The 20,004-nt window shown below is 37.8% G+C and overlaps 1 protein-coding gene across 1 annotated transcript in view; it reads right to left on the bottom strand.

Moving 5' to 3' along the window:
* LOC117409648 (E3 ubiquitin-protein ligase KCMF1) overlaps positions 1–12,228 on the bottom strand; it is a 48,789-nt gene extending 36,561 nt beyond the window's left edge. The window contains exon 1 of the mRNA XM_034015960.3: positions 11,947–12,228. Coding sequence (XP_033871851.3) covers positions 11,947–12,190 — 244 coding nt within the window. The 5' untranslated portion in view covers positions 12,191–12,228. The remainder of the gene's footprint in view (positions 1–11,946) is intronic.
* Between the last annotated feature and the right edge of the window lie 7,776 nt (positions 12,229–20,004).

The following is a 20,004-nucleotide window of genomic DNA, read 5'->3' as shown; positions in this document are numbered from 1 at the left end:
GAGTAATAAGATTTGTGACTAGTTCTCCATCATACTCACCACTGCCATCTTTATTTATTAATTTACAGATCTTTGCTTGGTATAACCCCTATCTATTTGCATCATTTGTTACAATTTTCATCGTCATCTTAGAATTTAAGGTCAGATGAATTTATTAAACTAGTTCTACCTAAGGTTTCTACAGTCTCTAGTCGCAGCGCATTTCAGTTTGCTGCAGCTAATGATTGGAATGTGTTACAACTTAGACTAAAGTTACAGTTTTCTTACTGTGGATGCCTTTAGCCGCAGAGTTAAATTCCTGCTGACTGATACCTATGCCTGCTAATACTGATTTGTATTGTTTTAAATGTTTTTGTATGTTTGTATGAATTGTATTGTGTTGTGTATTTTTACTCCTATGGTGTGAGCCTCTTGGCCAGGTCGTTATTGAAAATGAGAATCTGTTCTCAGTCGACTCATCTGGTTAAATAAAGGTAATATATAGAGGCCAGTAAGATGCTTAGATCCTGTAGGAAGTGCTGGGGTGAAATGACCAGGAAGTAAAGCAGTAATTGACTTCCTAGTGTAGTACCAGTTGTTTTAAAAATGTAAATGTTTCCTGTAACATGCGTACTCAAAACTCTACCATTTGTAACCTACTGTATAGTGAATAAAAGTGCATGACAGGTATTACTTATGTATTTATTTATTTTTTTATTTATTTAAGCTACAAAAGGTTAAAAACAGGTCTTTTTTTTTGCAGGATCTCAGGCTCAACAGTAATTAATGTTAGCAAGTATTTTGACTAGCCAGGACATTTATATAACTGTCAGAAACAATTATCACTGTTAAATGTACCAATATTTTAGTACAATACATAAATCAAGACACCAAAAATGAAGGATTAGTAATTATTCCAACCCTTCTGCTGTGCCTTTTAAACAAGCGTACGAAATCGAGATGTAGAACTGTAGCTTTTACTACATTGCGCTTGAAAAACTACACTGCTGTGGAGAACACTGATACTGTGATACTGTGGCCCAATCCTAATTAACACACAGAAACAGTGAATTTTTGCAAAGATAACTATTTATTGCCCAATTAAAAGGAACATATTAAATCACTTTCAAAACAGTAACATTAAATCAGACAAACATAAAATGTTACTAAATCTAAATAGTAGTCCAGTTGATAAACATTTTAGCTTCTTGCCTCCCCCAGTGTAGAAATTTTAAAGCCAATTTAAAGACTTACTTTTTTTAGAAAGGCATTTATGATTTGTATGTGCTTTTTTATGTATAATCTGTTTATTTATTGCTGTAATATTAATTGTGAAGCGCTCCGAGATGTTTACTTTTAAGGACGCTATACAAAATAGTTTATTATTATTAATTATAATCCCAACATTACATTTAAAACAGTTCTTTAATGTTGTACCAAAGGAAATGTTTATCCATTGCATTACACAGTTTCAGCCAACCATTAAGCCTATTCCACAGTAGTGAGGATTGCATGTTGTTGCTGAAAGAAGCAGCATTTAAAATGAATAGCAACAATACAATGACTAACACTGACACTGTTTCTATCGGAAAAAAATGGATCAAGCTACTGAGGAGCAGCAAGTTGATATCTCAATTGTAACGAACGTCTTGCAAGACTACTGGTGTAAGAAGGTTCTTCAGACTTAAGATTGTATGATTGCGTGATTAAACATTACTGTGCAGTAGTTGGTTATAAAACAGATCATAATGTGCATGATGCTGTTTAATTGTTTTAGAAGTTTGTTTTCCTCTTTTGAACTGAAGACAAATTATTTCATCAAGCCCTGAAAGAACACAGTGACCTTGGGCTACAATAGGCTTTGAGCTTTCCTCACTTCAGCCGAGCAGGAACACGCCACTCACCCCTCCACACCAAAGAAAGGAGGGCAGAAGTGGGCTTCCCAAGAGAAACCAATAAGGAACAACAGAAACATACATTTAAGCACGAGAAACACTGTCGTGCCTCAAAAACTACTGAGCAGAATGGGAATAGACAGGCACTTTTATAAGAAAGCAGATCCATCCCCTAAAGAACTAAGGTCCTTGTATCGATCAGGAATTGTTGTTTGCATGGAGAAAGCATCAGATAAGACAATGTCTCTCCCAATAGCAGCAGATATTTCAACAGACTACTTTCAATGATGTAATTTCACCAGGAATTTGGACCTCAAGACTCCAAAGCCAGTCTATAATGTCAGTTTCTACAGCTTTGTTTACAAAAAGGAAGCTTAACGCGACTTTCCAGGGAAAAAATAAGTATCATAAGAGCAAGTGGGGAACAAAGGATTCACCTCCAAATGCTAGGTCATAACCTGGGAAAAGAATTGGATTATATTGTAATCCTCAGTATCCTCACTGAACAACTTATTCTATCAGTATCAGGCTACAAACTGACAATGCATTTAAAATGGAGCCAGATCCTACTGTGTACTGACCATAATGATATTTCCCTAACTTGCTGAAATAATTCTGCCATTGATCAAAAAGATGGGTTTATTAAGTTCTTGGATTAGACAAGGTTAAATTTGCATTTACAGTAGCACACATTATTTATTTTTTTTAAATATAGCCCTACAAACACAGGACCACCAAAAACTGAATTTCTCACATTCTTTGAGCAGCTAACAAAACAAGTGTTTTGTTTGCAGGCAGCAACAGCCAGAAGCGCAAAGCTAAACCCAGGGGACTTGATTCCATAAAATGGAAAGTAAACTACATCACCAAAATGAGTTTCCTCCTTGAAATCTGTTCACCAGCATGTCACTGTTGCAAATGAATGAAGCTCATACTAAAACCTGGAAGGTCTCAAACTGCAGATACCATGTCACCTATTAAAAGAAAGGGTAAGACCAACATGCTCTACTCAAATCTCACAAGAAGGGCCTGCCATATCAAGTGAAAGTTGATTTTAAAGACTATACAAAACTATTTACCTTCCTTAAGGACGCTTAACTTGTTGTACTACCTTTAGTCTTGGCCTTCCTACCAGAGCACTGGCCCTGGCCTCACTGCAGCTCATTTAAATTATCTGCTGCTTTGGAAGAGAGTCTGACCTTTACTGCCATCGATAAACTTGCATTACGTAGGACGGCACATATACAGAATGAAGACCAAATATGAATTAGGTGCCTGCAAGTTAGTTCTACAAATGTTGTTTGGGTTGGGTTAGAAGGATATTATTTACAGAAATAAACATCCATTTATCAGATACACTTATATATTTTTTCCAGCTGACCAGTAGAGAAGGACTCATGAAGTGGAAATTGATAGAAGTTCAGTTCACACAAATTTAAAAGCTGTGCATCAGTACTACTAGCTTAAAACGGGTTCAAATTAGAAGCAATGGGGTAATAAAATTTTAATATTACAGGCATCAACAAAGCACCCTAGGGAATAGGTACTGAGTATCAAGTATTCTGGCATAAGTGCACAAATCCGGGAGCGCCAGAGCCAATGCGACACTCCTTTCGGAATCCCAAGCGAAGACCTGCCACTTCGCACAGCAGGACATGAACCTGCACTGTATGACTCACCCTGCACCACATGGCTGAAACAGTCCCAGAGGGTTAAAGTCTTGCAAAACCCAAAGAAAAAAAACACCTGAATTAGACCCAGGATTAAAATGTAACATGTGCATTGCTAATCAGTTTTCATTACCGAGAATCAAGATGCTGCACTTACATGCATATTTTATTTAAGCAATATTATAAACACTTGCTAATCAGTCTTGCTGGTCTAATTGTGCATAAATGTCCTGTTACATTGATGAAGCAAGACACTTGTGGGGACCCAACAGGTTCTCATTACAGGAACAGGACCATATAGTCTAGCTTATGCTTTCATTGACTCAAAATTGCACACACTACTTGAAATCTTCACCTTGAAAACACCTAAAACCCTCTTGCGGTTTTATTATGATCACACTGATGTCATGTAATGGAACAGGTGGTCAATCAAGTACAGAATTTAACTCAATCTACATTGAAAAAAAGTTGCATACTGAACAAGGCTATTTTATGTTATTGTCTGAAAAGGCTTTAAAATAAAGACCCACCATTTTGCTCATCAAAATAGATCCTGCCTGTTCGTTCGCTGGTCACCTTACTGCACATAATTAATCATTCCACATTCCAATATCATTAGTTTAGTTTCAGATGCCTCAGAGTGCACGCTCCTTAGGTAGGTGTACATGAAGGAAATCAGATACTTCGTACAACTGTCAGTTCCTAACTAAAAGATTTATAAATCAGTCTCCTTGCTATGTCCTAAGCAAGTTCCATCACAACTGAATTGTAAGCAAAGCTTACTTTATGTAAAGTCCTTCAAAGAGACAAGCAGGAATATGTAACAAAACACAGTCACAGGAAAGCACTACTCCTGTCAATAAATCAAACTGCAGGGCAGCAGTGTGGAGTAGGCTCTGGACTCTTGACCGGAGGGTTGTGGGTTCAATCCCCGGTGGGGACACTGCTGCTGTACCCTTGAGCAAGGTACTTTACCTAGATTGCTCCAGTAAAAACCCAACTGTATAAATGGGTAATTGTATGTAAAAATAATGTGACATCTTGTAACAATTGTAAGTCGCCCTGGATAAGGGTGTCAGCTAAGAAATAAATAATAATTACACAAATCATTTTCTCCCTGCTGTTCCAACCAGGAGTTGCTTCCCCTGGCTATTTAGTATTTTTTTCAGTTTGTCACCAAGGTAATTGGGGCTGTTCCATTATGTCACTTTTTAAATCTCCATCAAACAATATTAGTATGGACTTGCAATACAAGCTTATGTCAGACAAATAATGTACAAATGTTTTACTTTTAATTATGACATCAAGCTTTTAAAAATAAGCATAGTACAGCATTTGAAAATTCAATTAATTTAAATACTAGGCCATATTGTCCCAACTAACAGTTACGTCACACAGATCTTTTCAGCTGTGCCTAACATTCAGCTGAACTATTTTACAGGTACAGTATCCTCTTGCTAATCTGCACGAGTTGGGACTGGACCCTATTCAGATTAGTGATTTGTTTGGAGAACTGATCAAAATCTTTACCATACTAAACATGCCAGGTAATAAATAACTGTTTGAATAAAACAAAGATGTTACACACATCACAATCGCCTGGACCCTCTGTTAATGGATTCATATTATTTGGTCTGTAAAAGCAAAACTGCAGAGTTTTGACTGGAATTATGACGTGTATGATCCGTGAGTCTGTATTAAATGTTCTGCATTCACACACACACGATTTCCCTGGTAGAATACTGGAAATAAGTGCTGGGACGAACACGGGATCTGAGCCATACGCATAGACCCTTCACCACAGACAAACAAACAAGATAGCTGCTTCCACATCCAGTGGTCAAAGAATATCGCTGACATTTGCAGAGCTTTTTGAGATGTTATAGTAATAAAATAATAATGACTTGGATAGCATTATTGAGGAGTTTGGTGATAAATCGAGTGATCAGGAGATGGTTTGTCAGTATGCACTACTATTAAGAGATATGTGATAAATACAGTGAACAAGGGGTGGGGTGCGGCTGGAGATGCAGTACTGAGTGCCCTGTTGATAGGCAGTGCCTTTTAAACCTGTTTTACTGTGAAAAAAGTTACTTTTAAAACAGCATGTATAAAATAAACAGCGCGTGTGAAAATTGGACCCGACACGCCTGACAGGCACTGAATAAATGGACTGCAAAGGGTTAAAATAGAAAATTATCATCACAGGAGTAAAGAATAAGTTGTGAAGGCCTTACTTTACCCCAGTGAATTAACTACAAAACAAAGGATGCCAAATAGCAGTTCAAGTTAAACTTTGTTTTGTTTATTCCCAAAATAAATACTGCATAGAAGTTGACACTGCATGTTATTTATTTATTTTTTTCATTCCTTGCTATTGCCATTTCTTCACAGTAAACAGTGGCCATAGACACGTTTTCATAAAGGAATAACATGAGGTTTACTCGTGCCTTTTTGTAGCTGAATAAGCAAACGAAAACTGAAATTTAAACTTTAAACACTTCAAATAAAACAAAAGTGGAAATAAATGGTGTTGTAAAGTGAAGGGGACAAAAACTTGCAACAAAAAATATATAATATATATAATCTATATAAAAATCACTACACAACATTTTCAGGAAGTTAGGTACTGTTTAAGCAAGGCATTTTAGAATTTTTCCTGTCTGATAAGTAGGGCCCTACCAAATTAACAGTACATTTTTGTAAATTTCAAGGTCTTAAATTTCATGGTTTCAGCTATTTAAATCTTAAATTTCACAGTGGTGTAACAAAGTATGAACATGTAGTTAACAAAAGCATGTGACAAAGTAGAAAAGCTAAAAGAAAAGAAAACTGAAATCCAGAGGATCGTTCTAGGATTGCTGTGTTTCTGTTATTGTTATAAAAAAAACAACTGTTCTGGTTTTAAACAGTAACTCAAACTATTCTAAAATGTTTTTTTCATTCCGTCTGCTGTGTAAATACCGGTTCGTATTTAGACACAGCTCTCTCTGCCTCCATGGAGTTTGTTGGAATTGACAGACAGCGTCGAGCTAGGGGGACAGGTATGTAGCTGGACAATAAATCCAGAAGCTAAAAAATATAAAAACTTTAAAGTCTCTGAAATTACTGACATTTATTTTATTTCTTTTTTTGTGGTGCTTTTAATGTCTTTTTCTGCTCATACTACTACTTGGTATATATTTGGCTTCCAAATAATTTTACATGATCTGCTGCAGTAATGACTGTAGCATTTGGATTTATTTTGCACACTCATTTTAAAATGTAGGTCTAATTTGACTAGCCTGACGGTACTACCAGTTGAGATCCGTAGGTTATACTAAACCTGCCCCGGATGCCCGTGTCTACCAATCAGTGAGTACAGCCCAGTTATTGGCTGCTGTCATGTGTCAATCAATACATCCTGTCCAGTTCATGATATATTAAAATCTCACATGTCACTTGTAGCAAATACAAAACATCTGATTTTTGTATCCGAATATATGTCAAAAAATATTTGTTAGAATATTCGAATATTTGTCCCAGCACTATTCGAAATAAATGTGTAAACTGCTGCTGGTCATGTTTTATGTTGTGCTGTTGCTGAAATCTTTAATAAAATACAAGTCCAATATGAACATGAAAACAAGTGAAAGGTTTTATCAATTTAATGACAAACTTAAATAGTAACGAAACTGCCCATAACGGCACACAACTTATACTTTCTATTTTTTCCATATTAATGTCGCTCCATTCAGAAACCTAGCTTTCTCAGCTGAAATGCAATTGGTTTAAAAGGCTACATGAAAGTCTTCCTACACAAATTAAAACAGTAATATGTACGGTAATAAAGCTGTCTCACTAGAGATCAGTGCTGATAGATCAAGCCTTACAACGACTGCTTATTCAGGAACAGAAATGAGTCACTCAAAGTTTTGGTAATCAGTCCGAGACAGATTGGGCCATTCTCTTGTAAAGACAACATATACCTATTGTTCCCTATAACTTAACTTAAGTCACTATTTCAGACAAAGACCAAGTTCCCATACTATACAAACAAACAAGCAAGAATTCTTAATATTGAATATTCAGTATCAGCATTCATCAAAACATCCCATTTCTGAACATAGCACAAAGACCTCCAGCTTGACCAATTACCAATTACTTCTAGCTCACAAAGTGCCTGTAAAAGCAAAGTATATCATAACTAAATCTCCATCAACTTTATTAGGTTCCCTTCACTACCAATTTCATACAAACATAGTATTAGAACTTCTCAATAAACCACTTCCATCCTGTAAGCAATTGGACACAAAACAAAACACACACACTAGAAATGTTTTGAGTGATGTGGCAGTTTTATATTAAAGGTCAGTGATTGATTTATTTGTTTAGCAACTGTCATTCATGACACTCCCTGAAGGAATTGGAGACAGTAATCCCTCAAGAACAGTTGAAACTCAATGGAGACTCGGCACATCAAATTTGAGTTGTCTAGCTGCCCAAGGTGGCGCGGCTGACACTATTGACAGTGTTATGGCTGGCGTTCAAGAAATACCTTCAGGTTTGTGGAAAGATAACAAAAAGTGTGGAAAGGTACATTTGTAAAAATTAAATGCAATATTATTAAATCCATCTTATGTACCTTAAACTGATCACAAAATGCGTGTACAATTCATTTTTAACAATCCCTTTGTTTCTTTAGATTAATAATCCTGATTATTAATTTAAACTAATTTCTTAATTTGGCAGGAGTATACTTCAAAATGACATTATGGCATTTGCTGCTGGTCCTGGTCAGGATAGGGCCTGCAATACAAAGCAGGTACTTGTCAGATAGCTCTAAGCTCCAATAATGAAACATTAAAGCTTAAGGAAAGATTTGATGTAATTGTATCACTTTCACTGCCGAGCCTGACTATTGGCTATAAAACAACAGCTTTTGATAATTCTCCTAAAAGACAAAATAAACTGTACTGAGACAGCTGGGTTTAACAAGTAAAGAATTACATGTCATAAGAATGTGTTTTTTTTTTTTGTTTGTTTGTTTTTTTAAATCGCACACATTGAGGATTGTAATAGTTTAGTGAACTTTTTGTTTTGCTAACAAAGAAGCTAGCTTTCATCAATCAATACATTTCTGGCCACAGATACAGTCTAGACTCTAGTGGCACCTGCATTACACATAAACTAAGCAGGGTTAATGCTCAGTTGTACTGTCAATCAGTGTACTTAAATCAGCCTGTTCAGAGGACACTGCAGTCTGACTAATGGTGATAGTTACAAAACAAACAGGTGTGTTAGCAGCGCACATCCACCAACAGCTGCAAATGAAAAATTAGAGCAATCAGTAAATGTAAATCACCATGATCTGCAACCCTCACTTACATACGTAAAAATTGAAGTTTGACATACCCTGCATCATTACTAGTATACTCAGGTTCTTGCAGCCTACTCTTAATAACTTGCATGCTAAAGAGAATGAATACATTGATACAGACGTATTGTGGAAATGTCAAATTATTTTAGCGATTTATTTTAAAAGTGACACTGTAAGTGCATATAGCCACCTCCATGACATCCCCATCGCCATGGATAAAGTCAGAAAGGAATATTTAGAGCCATCACTTATGACAACCACCATGATCTACAGCCATGTGCATGTAAAAGTGTGACAGACAGACAGCTGAAGTGGCCTATTTCTCCAGAATCTCATACTCTGGTAAAAATAAATATTGTCATAACCAAGTTTATTACAGTTGATATCAAGAGGCAAACACCTAGCTCCCTTCCATTTTAAAGATGGCGTCATTGTATGTCACACAGGTAATGTACTGTAGGTTTCAAAGGAAATTAAATTGCTGGTGCTTATGATGAAATGTGGGTGTGGGAAAGTTAATCGTGTTGTTCAATATTCCCCAGTGCTTCTATCACAGGTGTATTCAAAGAGGGCCAGCCCAAATGTATGTAGCATTTTAACCTTTTTGAAAGCGTGTAATGTATTGGATTTCAATTAAATTATAGAAATTCCAAATAAGAGCAATTAAAAAAAAAAAATGCTGCTCTGCTTTAATTACACTATGTAACACAATTTTTGTTCCTGGGTAGTAAGTGTTATTTCCTAATTGCTTATGCCTCAAAAGTATAGAAAATGGCTATTATTCCCCACAAACTTTGCTTTTGTGACCAGGACAGTGATATTTTGAAATTTACCTATTTCCAATGAGTGAATTTGTGTCTTTTCGTACACATAAAGTCAGAAAAAAACATATGAATTCAAATTAACATGTATTTAGACTAAAGTAATACAAAAATGACTACAAAAGATTTAGAAGCGAGTAGTTTTTCGAGATTTACGATTATACTGTAAATCACTTTCACGAATCAGCCCCCAAATGTAGTCTCCCATCAGGTTCTCGTTATACTGTCCTTGGTAGCGGCGTTCAAAGTCCAGTATATCCTGGTGGAAGTGCTCGCCTTGCTCCTCCGAGTACGCTCCCATGTTCTCCTTGAATTTATCAAGATAAGCATCAAGGATATGGACTTTGAGGGACATCCTACAGCCCATTGTGCCGTAGTTCTTCACCAGAGTCTCAACCAGCTCCACATACTTTTCGGCCTTGTGATTGCCCAGGAAGCCCCGAACCACTGCAACAAAGCTGTTCCAAGCTGCTTTCTCCTTACTAGTGAGCTTCTTGGGGAATTCATTGCACTCCAGGATCTTCTTTATCTGTGGTCCGACGAAGACACCGGCTTTGACCTTTGCCTCAGACAGCTTAGGGAAGAAGTCTTGAAGGTACTTGAAGGCTGCTGACTCCTTATCTAGAGCTCTGACAAATTGTTTCATAAGGCCCAATTTGATGTGCAGTGGTGGCATCAGCATCTTCCGGGGGTCCACCAGTGGCTCCCACTTGACGTTGTTCCTCCCCACAAAGAACTCGGTCCGCTGTGGCCAGTCCCGCCTGTGGTAGTGCGGCTTGGTGTCCCTGCTGTCCCAAAGGCAAAGATAGCAGGGAAACTTGGTAAAACCGCCTTGGAGACCCATCAGGAATGCCACCATTGCAGCCTCTTGATGCCATCTCAGAAAAATGCAGATATGTATCCACTTAGGCAGCTGGAACTAAACTGAACTGAACTGGTGGGCTTAAGGCCACTGTATTTATACTACTATTTATATTACTGGAAAGTTCTAGAAAGTTCTAGAAGTTACTCAGCACTGAATCTATCTGGAATGTTCTGGAAAATAGGTAAATTTCAAAATATCACTGTCCTGGTCACAAAAGCAAAGTTTGTTGGGAATAATAGCCATTTTCTATACTTTTGAGGCATAAGCAATTAGGAAATAACACTTACTACCCAGGAACCAAAAAAAAAGAAAAAAAAATTGTTACACGGTGTTATTGGCAGCAAAACGCAAGAGTCACAGAGTTCCCCTAACAAACGTTTAATTGTGTAGTCATACAAAATAAGCGTCTCGTTTACGCATGTTGAAGAAGTCAATATTAAAAACAAACTGATCTCAATTTAGTATGACACTTCATATCTACATACTTGAGTGTTTATTAGAAAATAAATACTAACATGGTAACATTTATCGGTAAATGTCAATTTAAAAAAAGAAATAATAACCGTGTAGATTGTTGTACCGCACCGGTAACAATTAATAACTAAAACAAATCCGGATAACCAAAGCATTCAAAAACCAACTAACCGGTTGATTAATAAATGTCATGCAAGTAATGTAATACGATTAAATTAGCCAAATAAAAACTAGGATACTGAACTTAAAATCAAAAAACTCAAGGCAGTAGTAGATCGGCCTAGCTGGAGGATATTCATTTACAATTTCTAATCAAGGAAAATACAAAAACAAAATCAAAACATGATTGAACAGATCCCGAACTAGTTTCCTAAATAGTATGACAAATTATGAATACATTTCTTTTAATAATACGTAAAAAAAAACTGTTTTTAGAAGTAGGCCTGTCACAGGCCTCATCCTCCTAGCAACGGCCACCTTGATGACAGTGCAATCAACAGCTCCGAGGTAGATGAGAGGGGGAGGCAAGAAAAATACTATTTTTTTTCAACAGCTAAACAACATATAAACAGCACACACCCCAACAGTAAAGCTAAGAGAATCGCCGATTCTTGCTTTGCCACTCTTAGCAGGGTGGGTGATGTATGGGCCCACCCCGGTGGTTTGTTTTAGTCTCGTCCTTGCATCTTTACAGCGCAGTCGGCTTTCAGCTTGCTAGTGAGAGAGGGGGGGAGGGGGGTTGGGAAAAAGTGGCAAATTTCATGGCGGCCGCCATCACCCGCCTCCTCCAATGCATTTCAATACAAAACACTGCTACCCTCTGAATAAGTGCTGCTGTTTTTCGGCCGTCCTTCCCTTCACTTAACTGTTTTCCACCCCTTACCTTCATGTCGGGACATCCTACAGACGCTGGCACAGGTCCCTCCTCGGGCTCCCTGGCACGGATGACACAAGAAGACGCCGCTTTCGAGAACTGAAGCCGGGACTCGCTCTCTCTCGCTTCTTTTCTCATGAAGATGGATCCGGAGCTTCCAGCTCTCTGCCTCCCCCTCGCCTGTCACTACTGTAGTACTGACTGTGTTCTGGCGGACTCTCCTCGCACCACTAGAGGGAGCGCTTGGCAACATGCTTACACACTTACCCAACCAGCCTACCGCACAAGTCCACTCATTTATTTATTTACTCAGACACAAGGGTGTTGTGATACAACGTTCTGTGTAAGAAGACGCTCAACCGTTCCGCATTGCGCGGGATCTCATTCCTTTTTGTCTTCCTAAACTCATTTCAACGTATTTCTATAAACAGGGGTTCATCTGTAAACATAATATTAGTATAATTAAGTAAGAGGGATATGATTTTTGTTTCTAGACCTAATGTACTGACCTAGATTTGCAGATTCAAGTTCTCAGCTGCTAGTTGGTTTCATGCCTTATTGTTGGTGTCGGCAGCTTTATGCTGAGGTGAAATGACCCAAGGAGTGCAAGTGCAAACAGATGATAACCTGAGAATAAGGCACAGTAACAGAAAGCTTCTTTTACAACCTAAAGTAATACCAGATATCACATTTTAGAATTAAAATACATCTACTATAACATGTGTTTCTTTCAAAACTACACATTTGAGACCTATTAAGCAAATGGAGGTGCAAAACATGTAAGATTTATGAAATTATTTTGTTAGCTACAATTTCAGCAGTGCATTGCCAGCAAAACAAAATGCAACTAGTTCCAAAGCAGCAGGTCACTAGATGGCAGTGGTTGTTTCTTCTATAAACACACTTTGGCTGCTGTAGCCTGTTACATATACAGTATCTATGGCAGGCAACTAAACCTGAAGGGTGGCTCCTAAACTTAAGCACCTTAGCATTTATCCAAAACAATAATAGTAAAGCACAGTATTTGTGCAATAGCATTATGAAACATCACCATTTACTCAAAACTTCAAACATCATAAAAAGGTAAGTAAGTTTCTTACTTAAGATATTATAATAACTCAGTGAAGGAGAAAGAAAGAAGCAGGTATGTTCCACAGCAGCATAAAGGGGTCAAACAGTAATTCAGCAAGTACTTCAAAACACTCCACACCCAGCAACTGCTGGTACGTAGTTAAATGGTTTATTCATTTGGGATTGGTCTGGGACTGCATGCACATTACATTCTTGCATAGTCTTGGGATGAAGCCTGTTGCTCCCTACAATTCCAGATTTCCAGAAACACATCCACAGTATCACAATATAAATATTATTTATTTATTTTTTTTAAAATATGGATTTAAAAAAAAAAAAGAGATATGGCTTATTTGTGTTTTGGGTATTCTTTGACTTTAATACATTAGAGTTAAATCACACAACTCATTTTCCTATTCCATTCAGTTAAATGATTTTACTAATGTATTAAGCAATGCAACTCTGTCTTGAACTGCATGACATCATTAATGCTGAACTAATCAGCAGGTTTATTATGCAGTAATGAATTACAGCAGTTTATTCACGCCTTCATTATGTTATCATAATTGTAATTTAATCTGACAGATACAGATTTTCCAAGCCGGTACTTCTAAATATGTATTTGTGAGTGTGTGTGTGATCAACTGATAGAGGTTTGTGTTTGAAAGTGCCAGCACAGGTGCCTAGCTTTATTTACTTACAAACAAGAGACAAGTATGTCAGTAATGTACCGTACACCCCGCACCACAGCTGTAAATTCAAAATCAGATCTATCAGCATGATGATGACCACGACAAACATCAAAAGTATATACAGAACAGTAGAGAATAAGAATTAACAATGAAATGTTTGAACCCAATTTGATAAGCTGTTCTACAGCTATATGCAAAAATGTAAGCGTGACATGTTGTATGATGATTCATACATACATATGTCCCCAGAATCTTGTATTCTCAATAACTTATACTGAAAAATTTTAATACCAGGTTTCATGACAAATGGAAAAGTGGTTCTCCATCTATATGGAAAACTGAATGGAATAGGAAAAAGCTGCAAAACAAACAGGGGCCACGTAGTCTTGTCATGTGCTACTTCCTCTTTATAGAGAGGTCACGCATCTAAAACCTACTAGTTACACACACTAGGCCCTGTCTCGCTAAACTAAATTCCTAATTCTTTTATTTGTTTCTGTTTCTTTTTCTTTATCGTATAGATCCAGGGGTTCCTTCTCTCTCTGTCGTCTTGGCGACAAGGGATTCTGAAGCTGCTCGGTTGCCACGACGCACTCATCCTAGCTCAGAACAATCTGCTAAGGCACGCCCACCAGCCACTTACAGAGTAGAATCTTTTACCCAAATGTTTAAGCAGCTGGCATGCTCATCTCATGCAGTGTTCAGGATTACTTCAACAAACTTTATTTACAATCACAGCAAACACAAAAATAACCACTCACTAAATTTCAAGGAAAATCCTTGCAGCTGTTTTGAAGTCATCAAGGATCAGGAAAACTGTCAAAAAGGCAGCCTTATTGGATGAAAGGTAAAGGATTAAAATCCCCTTACATATTCCCCATCAATGTTGATTGTCATATTGGTATATTTTCAAGTAGCTCCCAAGTTACAGCAATAACCAATTGTAACACCTGTGATTGGTCTCTTCCATTCTGTTCTGGGGAACAGGACACTGTTCTGCCCACTGGGAAGGCTATTTCCTTTGCCAATGTTATATACAGTAAGTAACCTCTCTGGTTTCTGGTAATAAGACCGTACCTGCCGATGCTCTTATTATTTGCCAGAACTTATAGGGCCAGACTATAAATATCCCTCACTACCTGGATGTTCCCCCTATCATTGCCTTTGACTTGAGATTGAGACAGGAATATAATAGAAACAGGTGCACTGCCAGCACCAGAAATGTGAATCCTCTGATCTAGTCATGTTAAATTCAACTGGTGTTAAATTCCTGTTGAATACTGACACATGCACATTGTGCTGTTTATTTGGAGAGGATCATGGGTGAGTTCTACTTTGTGAGTTCCACAGTAGTAGCATTTACAAACAATGTTGTTGCGTTGAACAGTTGCTCATCATATCGAAACACACCTTACCGATCAGGGTAAAAGTAAAGCTTTGTGGAATGTGCTTGATCAGCTACATTGATAAGATATGCATCGATGTTGAGTCTACCCTCCAAAGGAATAACTGGCCCAATACCATGGCAACAAAAGCATGACTAAATCATTACTCAGCCTCCAGCCACATACTATATATATTTGGAAAGAGATAGTCAGGATGAAGAGCTTCCTGTGGCTCACTCCATACTCATTAATCCAGCTTTCAGTGATGGAATTACATATTCCTTGGAATATCCGATGCCTATCGGATCGTACAGTTCTCAGGACTGAAACACTGACCACTCAGTAAAGCATCCATAACTTCAAAAATGTATGCAGTATTAAACTGAGTCAAGCAGGCAAAAGTTTTGGCTAGTCTAGTATCTGTTTCTTCTCTCATGTTGTGTGGATTTTGTGATGCTGTCGGTAATTCATCCACAACTCCAAATAAAAGATTATAAAATAAAACTTAAGAGATACCAAAAAAGGTTATTCAACTCTAGAACTCTCAACACTTAAAATAAACACCATAACAAACGATTTGGTAACCTACCTAAGAGGAGTTGGTACAGGTATTTGTCAAAGAGTGAAGTAATTTGCTTCAATGCAATATGCATATTCCGATTCACTATTTGAGATACCTGCGTGAGATACCTGTGTTGCTGCTAGTTTATCTCCAGACAAATCAATTCATTTATTTATACTACTAAAATATATTAAAATAGACTAGAATGTACAGATGTGCTCAAATTTGTTGGTACCCTTACAGCTCATTGAAATAATGCTTCATTCCTCCTGAAAAGTGATAACATTAAAAGCTATTTTATCATGTATACTTGCATGCCTTTGGTATGTCATAGAATAAAGCAAAGAAGCTGTGAAAAGAGATGAATTATTGCTTATTCTACAAAGATATTCTAAAATGGCCTGGACACATTTGTTGGTACCCCTTAGAAAAGATAATAAATAATTGGATTATAGTGATATTTCAAACTAATTAGTTTCTTTAATTAGTATCACACATGTCTCCAATCTTGTAATCAGTCATTCAGCCTATTTAAATGGAGAAAAGTAATCACTGTGCTGTTTGGTATCATTGTGTGCACCACACTGAACATGGACCAGAGAAAGCAAAGGAGAGAGTTGTCCGAGGAGATCAGAAAGAAAATAATAGACGGTAAGCATGGTAAAGGTAAAGACTGGACTGGAATTTGCTAAAATGCATATTGACAAGCCACAATCCTTCTGGGAGAATGTCCTTTGGACAGATGAGTCAAAACTGGAGCTTTTTGGCAAGTCACATCAGCTCTATGTTCACAGACGAAAAAATGAAGCTTTCAAGGAAAAGAACACCATACCTACAGTGAAACATGGAGGAGGCTTGGTTATGTTTTGGGGCTGCTTTGCTGCGCCTGGCACAGGGTGCCTTGAATCTGTGCAGGGCACAATGAAATCTCAAGACTATCAAGGCATTCTGGAGCGAAACGTACTGCCCAGTGTCAGAAAGCTCTGTCTCAGTCGCAGGTCATGGGTCCTCCAACAGGATAATGACCCAAAACACACAGCTAAAAGCACCCAAGAATGGATAAGAACAAAACATTGGACTATTCTGAAGTGGCCTTCTGTGAGTCCTGATCTGAATCCTATCGAACATCTATGGAAAGAGCTGAAACTTGCAGTCTGGAGAAGGCACCCATCAAACCTGAGACAGCTGGAGCAGTTTGCTCAGGAAGAGTGGGCCTGTTAACAGGTGCAGAAGTCTCATTGAGAGCTACAGAAAACGTTTGATTGCAGTGATTGCCTCTAAAGGTTGTGCAACAAAATATTAGGTTAGCGGTCCGATCATTTTTGTCCATGCCATTTTCATTTGTTTTAATATTTACAATATTATGTTGAATAAAAAATCAAAAGCAAAGTCTGATTTCTATTAAATATGGAATAAACAATGGTGGATGCCAATTACTTTTGTCAGTTTCAAGTTATTTCAGAGAAAATTATGCATTCTTCATTTTTTGTGGAGGGGTACCAACAAATTTGAGCATGTCTGTATCTACATTGTGTTTTAGAATACATTTTCACAAATGTATTTCTCATTACAAACAAAGACAGCATTTTTTGCTCAATACATAAGCTGTTTCGCCTCTACAACCTGCAACATTGTAGCAGATAAAACAGTGGAGATCTATATTAATCTGTGCTGAAAAATGGAGGGGAGTAGTGGTTAGGGCTTTGGACTCCTGACCAGAGGGTTGTGGGTTCAATCCCAGGTGGAGGACACTGCTGCTGTACCCTTGAGCAAGGTACTTTACCAAGATTGCTCCAGTAAAAACCCAACTGTATAACTGGGTAATTGTATGTAAAAATAATGTGATATCTTGTAACAATTGTAAGTCGCCCTGGATAAGGGTGTCTGCTAAGAAATAAATAACAATAATAATGTAGTTAGAACATGTAATAGAGACAATGTGACTGTTTCAAAAAAATACATAAATAAATAAATCATGCTATATTTTCTTTCTTAGGACTTTTGTCTACTCTATAAGCAATCTGAGTCTGTATGTTATTTCAGAATACTTCAACTCATTTTTTCAAAGTATGATTAATTTTTTTTTTTTTTTTAATATCGTGTGAGTTGTGAATAGAGCCTTACAGCTTTAAAACAAGTGACATTTGGTAAATTAAGGCCAGCAGCTGCCTGTATGTAAGACTCTCCCCCCAAACAGACAAGCACCCACAACTGCCTAAATGCAGTACTATCTAGGATTCAGGTCTCACCTGTTGGAATAAATCAGCCATGGCTTGATTCTTTAATTAGCAGGTGTTGATTAAAGCTTTATGGCCCTCAGTACTGGAATACAGTATACAGCACCTAGGCCTAATGATTAGACCAAGTTATATTGTAACTACTCCAGCCAAGCTGAAATAAAAAGTATAATTTATTGAGGGAACCCAACTGAGACTCTTGTATGGATGGCTGAACATTATAGTGAGGTGGGTTCATGCTAAAATTCCACATAATCTTTACACGCTGTACAATAGAGATTAGAAAAATCTCATGCTCCAAAAAAATGGAGTAACAGGAAGCCATTGTGACGTCATTTTTCAAAATGCCTGCCACAAGGTACAGAGTGACTAGTATTGTGGTTTGAGAGATAAGTATGCACTGTATCTCTCAAAATGCAATTAGATAACAGTCAGCCTTGATGACAACAAGCAAGTTTATTTTTCACACATGCAATTGCACAGTTCAGTACAGGTAAGGTTTGCTTTAGCGCAGTTGCACGCCACACAGCCACACACAGATTTGCAGCCACATTTAATAAGTTCACGGCATGCTTTGGCTGCTGGAGGTAAAGTCATCCAGATGGGCTGCTACTGATTATCCTGCAGCGTCCACCCCCAGTCATCTGGTGTAGAAACAACAGTATTGGCTTGCTGGGAAATTGTCCAAATGCTTCCTGATTGGCTGCCTGTGACAGAGAAAGAATGAATCTTGGTTATAAATCTCCCTCCCGACCCGTGAGACTGCTGTGTAAAGGGAACAGAGTGCCCCAGACTGGATGGTCTGACAATTCATTCCAGGGAAAGGTGGAGGTCGGCCATCTAGAAAGGGGGTGGAGCCACGGTACACCAAGTCATCGCCCCAGAATGGAGGCAATGTGGCAACCGTGGATTGGAAAATAAACGGCTGCACTCGCTAACCAAGGGGGCATGACTGACGGTACAAAAGGGGATGTGGTTAAGTGATCTGTTCCATTGTTATGGTTGCGAGCAAACTGCTAAAGAAGAACCAAAAACGTACTGTGAGTGTTTAGTGTTTGTTTGTTTTGTTGTGTTGCTTAAGGCCAGCACCAATCCAGACAACACTTCACAAATGTACACTAATAAATTGCATTTCACCACTTGCACGTTAGCACTCACTCTGGACTTGTGATCGTGTGTGTGTATACTGTATTTATTATTTCGGGACTGTAACCCATTGTTTAGAAAAGTGCAATACACATTGCTGTGCATTGCCTGGGATTATTATTTGTGGTCACCAGACCAGGATTACAAAATAAATATCTGTTTGGACCGTGAACTTTGTTGTCTGTCTTCTGTTACGTATCACATCACCTCTACACCTGCGCACTGCAAACCACTTTGCCACACCGCTCCATATTCATGTTTTAAACCAAAGCATCCTAAAAAGAACATAAATTATTTCATTGACTAGAATATCATTTCTAAGAAGGATGTTACAGTATAGTAATTTAACATTAATTTGACTTGTCTTAAATACTTCAGTAAAGAAATATAGCGATGAACCAGTGTACCCTAAAATTAAAACTCATTACTGTATTTCATTTTAAAAATTACAATAACAACAAATAAGTACTATTGAACAATATTCTCAGTACTGTATTGTGAACTCTCCTATGTGCTGCTATAATGCAATGTACAGTTGCTTGAACTAATTTTCATGACCAAAGTTTGAACACATACATTTGGCAGCTTTTCTAGGTTAAGTCCAGCATAGTAGGTCTTTGAATGACAGCAAAGACTTACCTGGGTGGGTGGTAAGTTCTCCAGACTTTTTGTTTGCTTCATGAACAGTTCCCTCCTTGTTTCATTCACAGATGTTGAGACACTTTTCTTGTCATACATAATCACAGTGAGACGCTCGAGATGCTGGAAGTGTGGCGTGGAAGAGCTGACTGGCTCATAAGGGTTCTCGTGTATGAAGATAAATGCTGCTTCTGCCTGAGGATAGCATTTTCCAGGCCTCCCAGGCACTCTTTTTGCCCTTCTTGAAGAAGGATGACGTGGAGTAGCAGCAGAGCAAGTGACAATCCTTGCCAAGTTTGTAGCACATGTTATTGATACTGTAGTAAGAGAAGCCC

Source organism: Acipenser ruthenus, chromosome 2 (genome assembly GCF_902713425.1).
Source record: "Acipenser ruthenus chromosome 2, fAciRut3.2 maternal haplotype, whole genome shotgun sequence".
Classification (NCBI taxonomy): domain Eukaryota; kingdom Metazoa; phylum Chordata; class Actinopteri; order Acipenseriformes; family Acipenseridae; genus Acipenser; species Acipenser ruthenus.
Note: the sequence above shows the minus strand (reverse complement) of the source record. Positions and strands in the feature narration are given on the sequence as shown.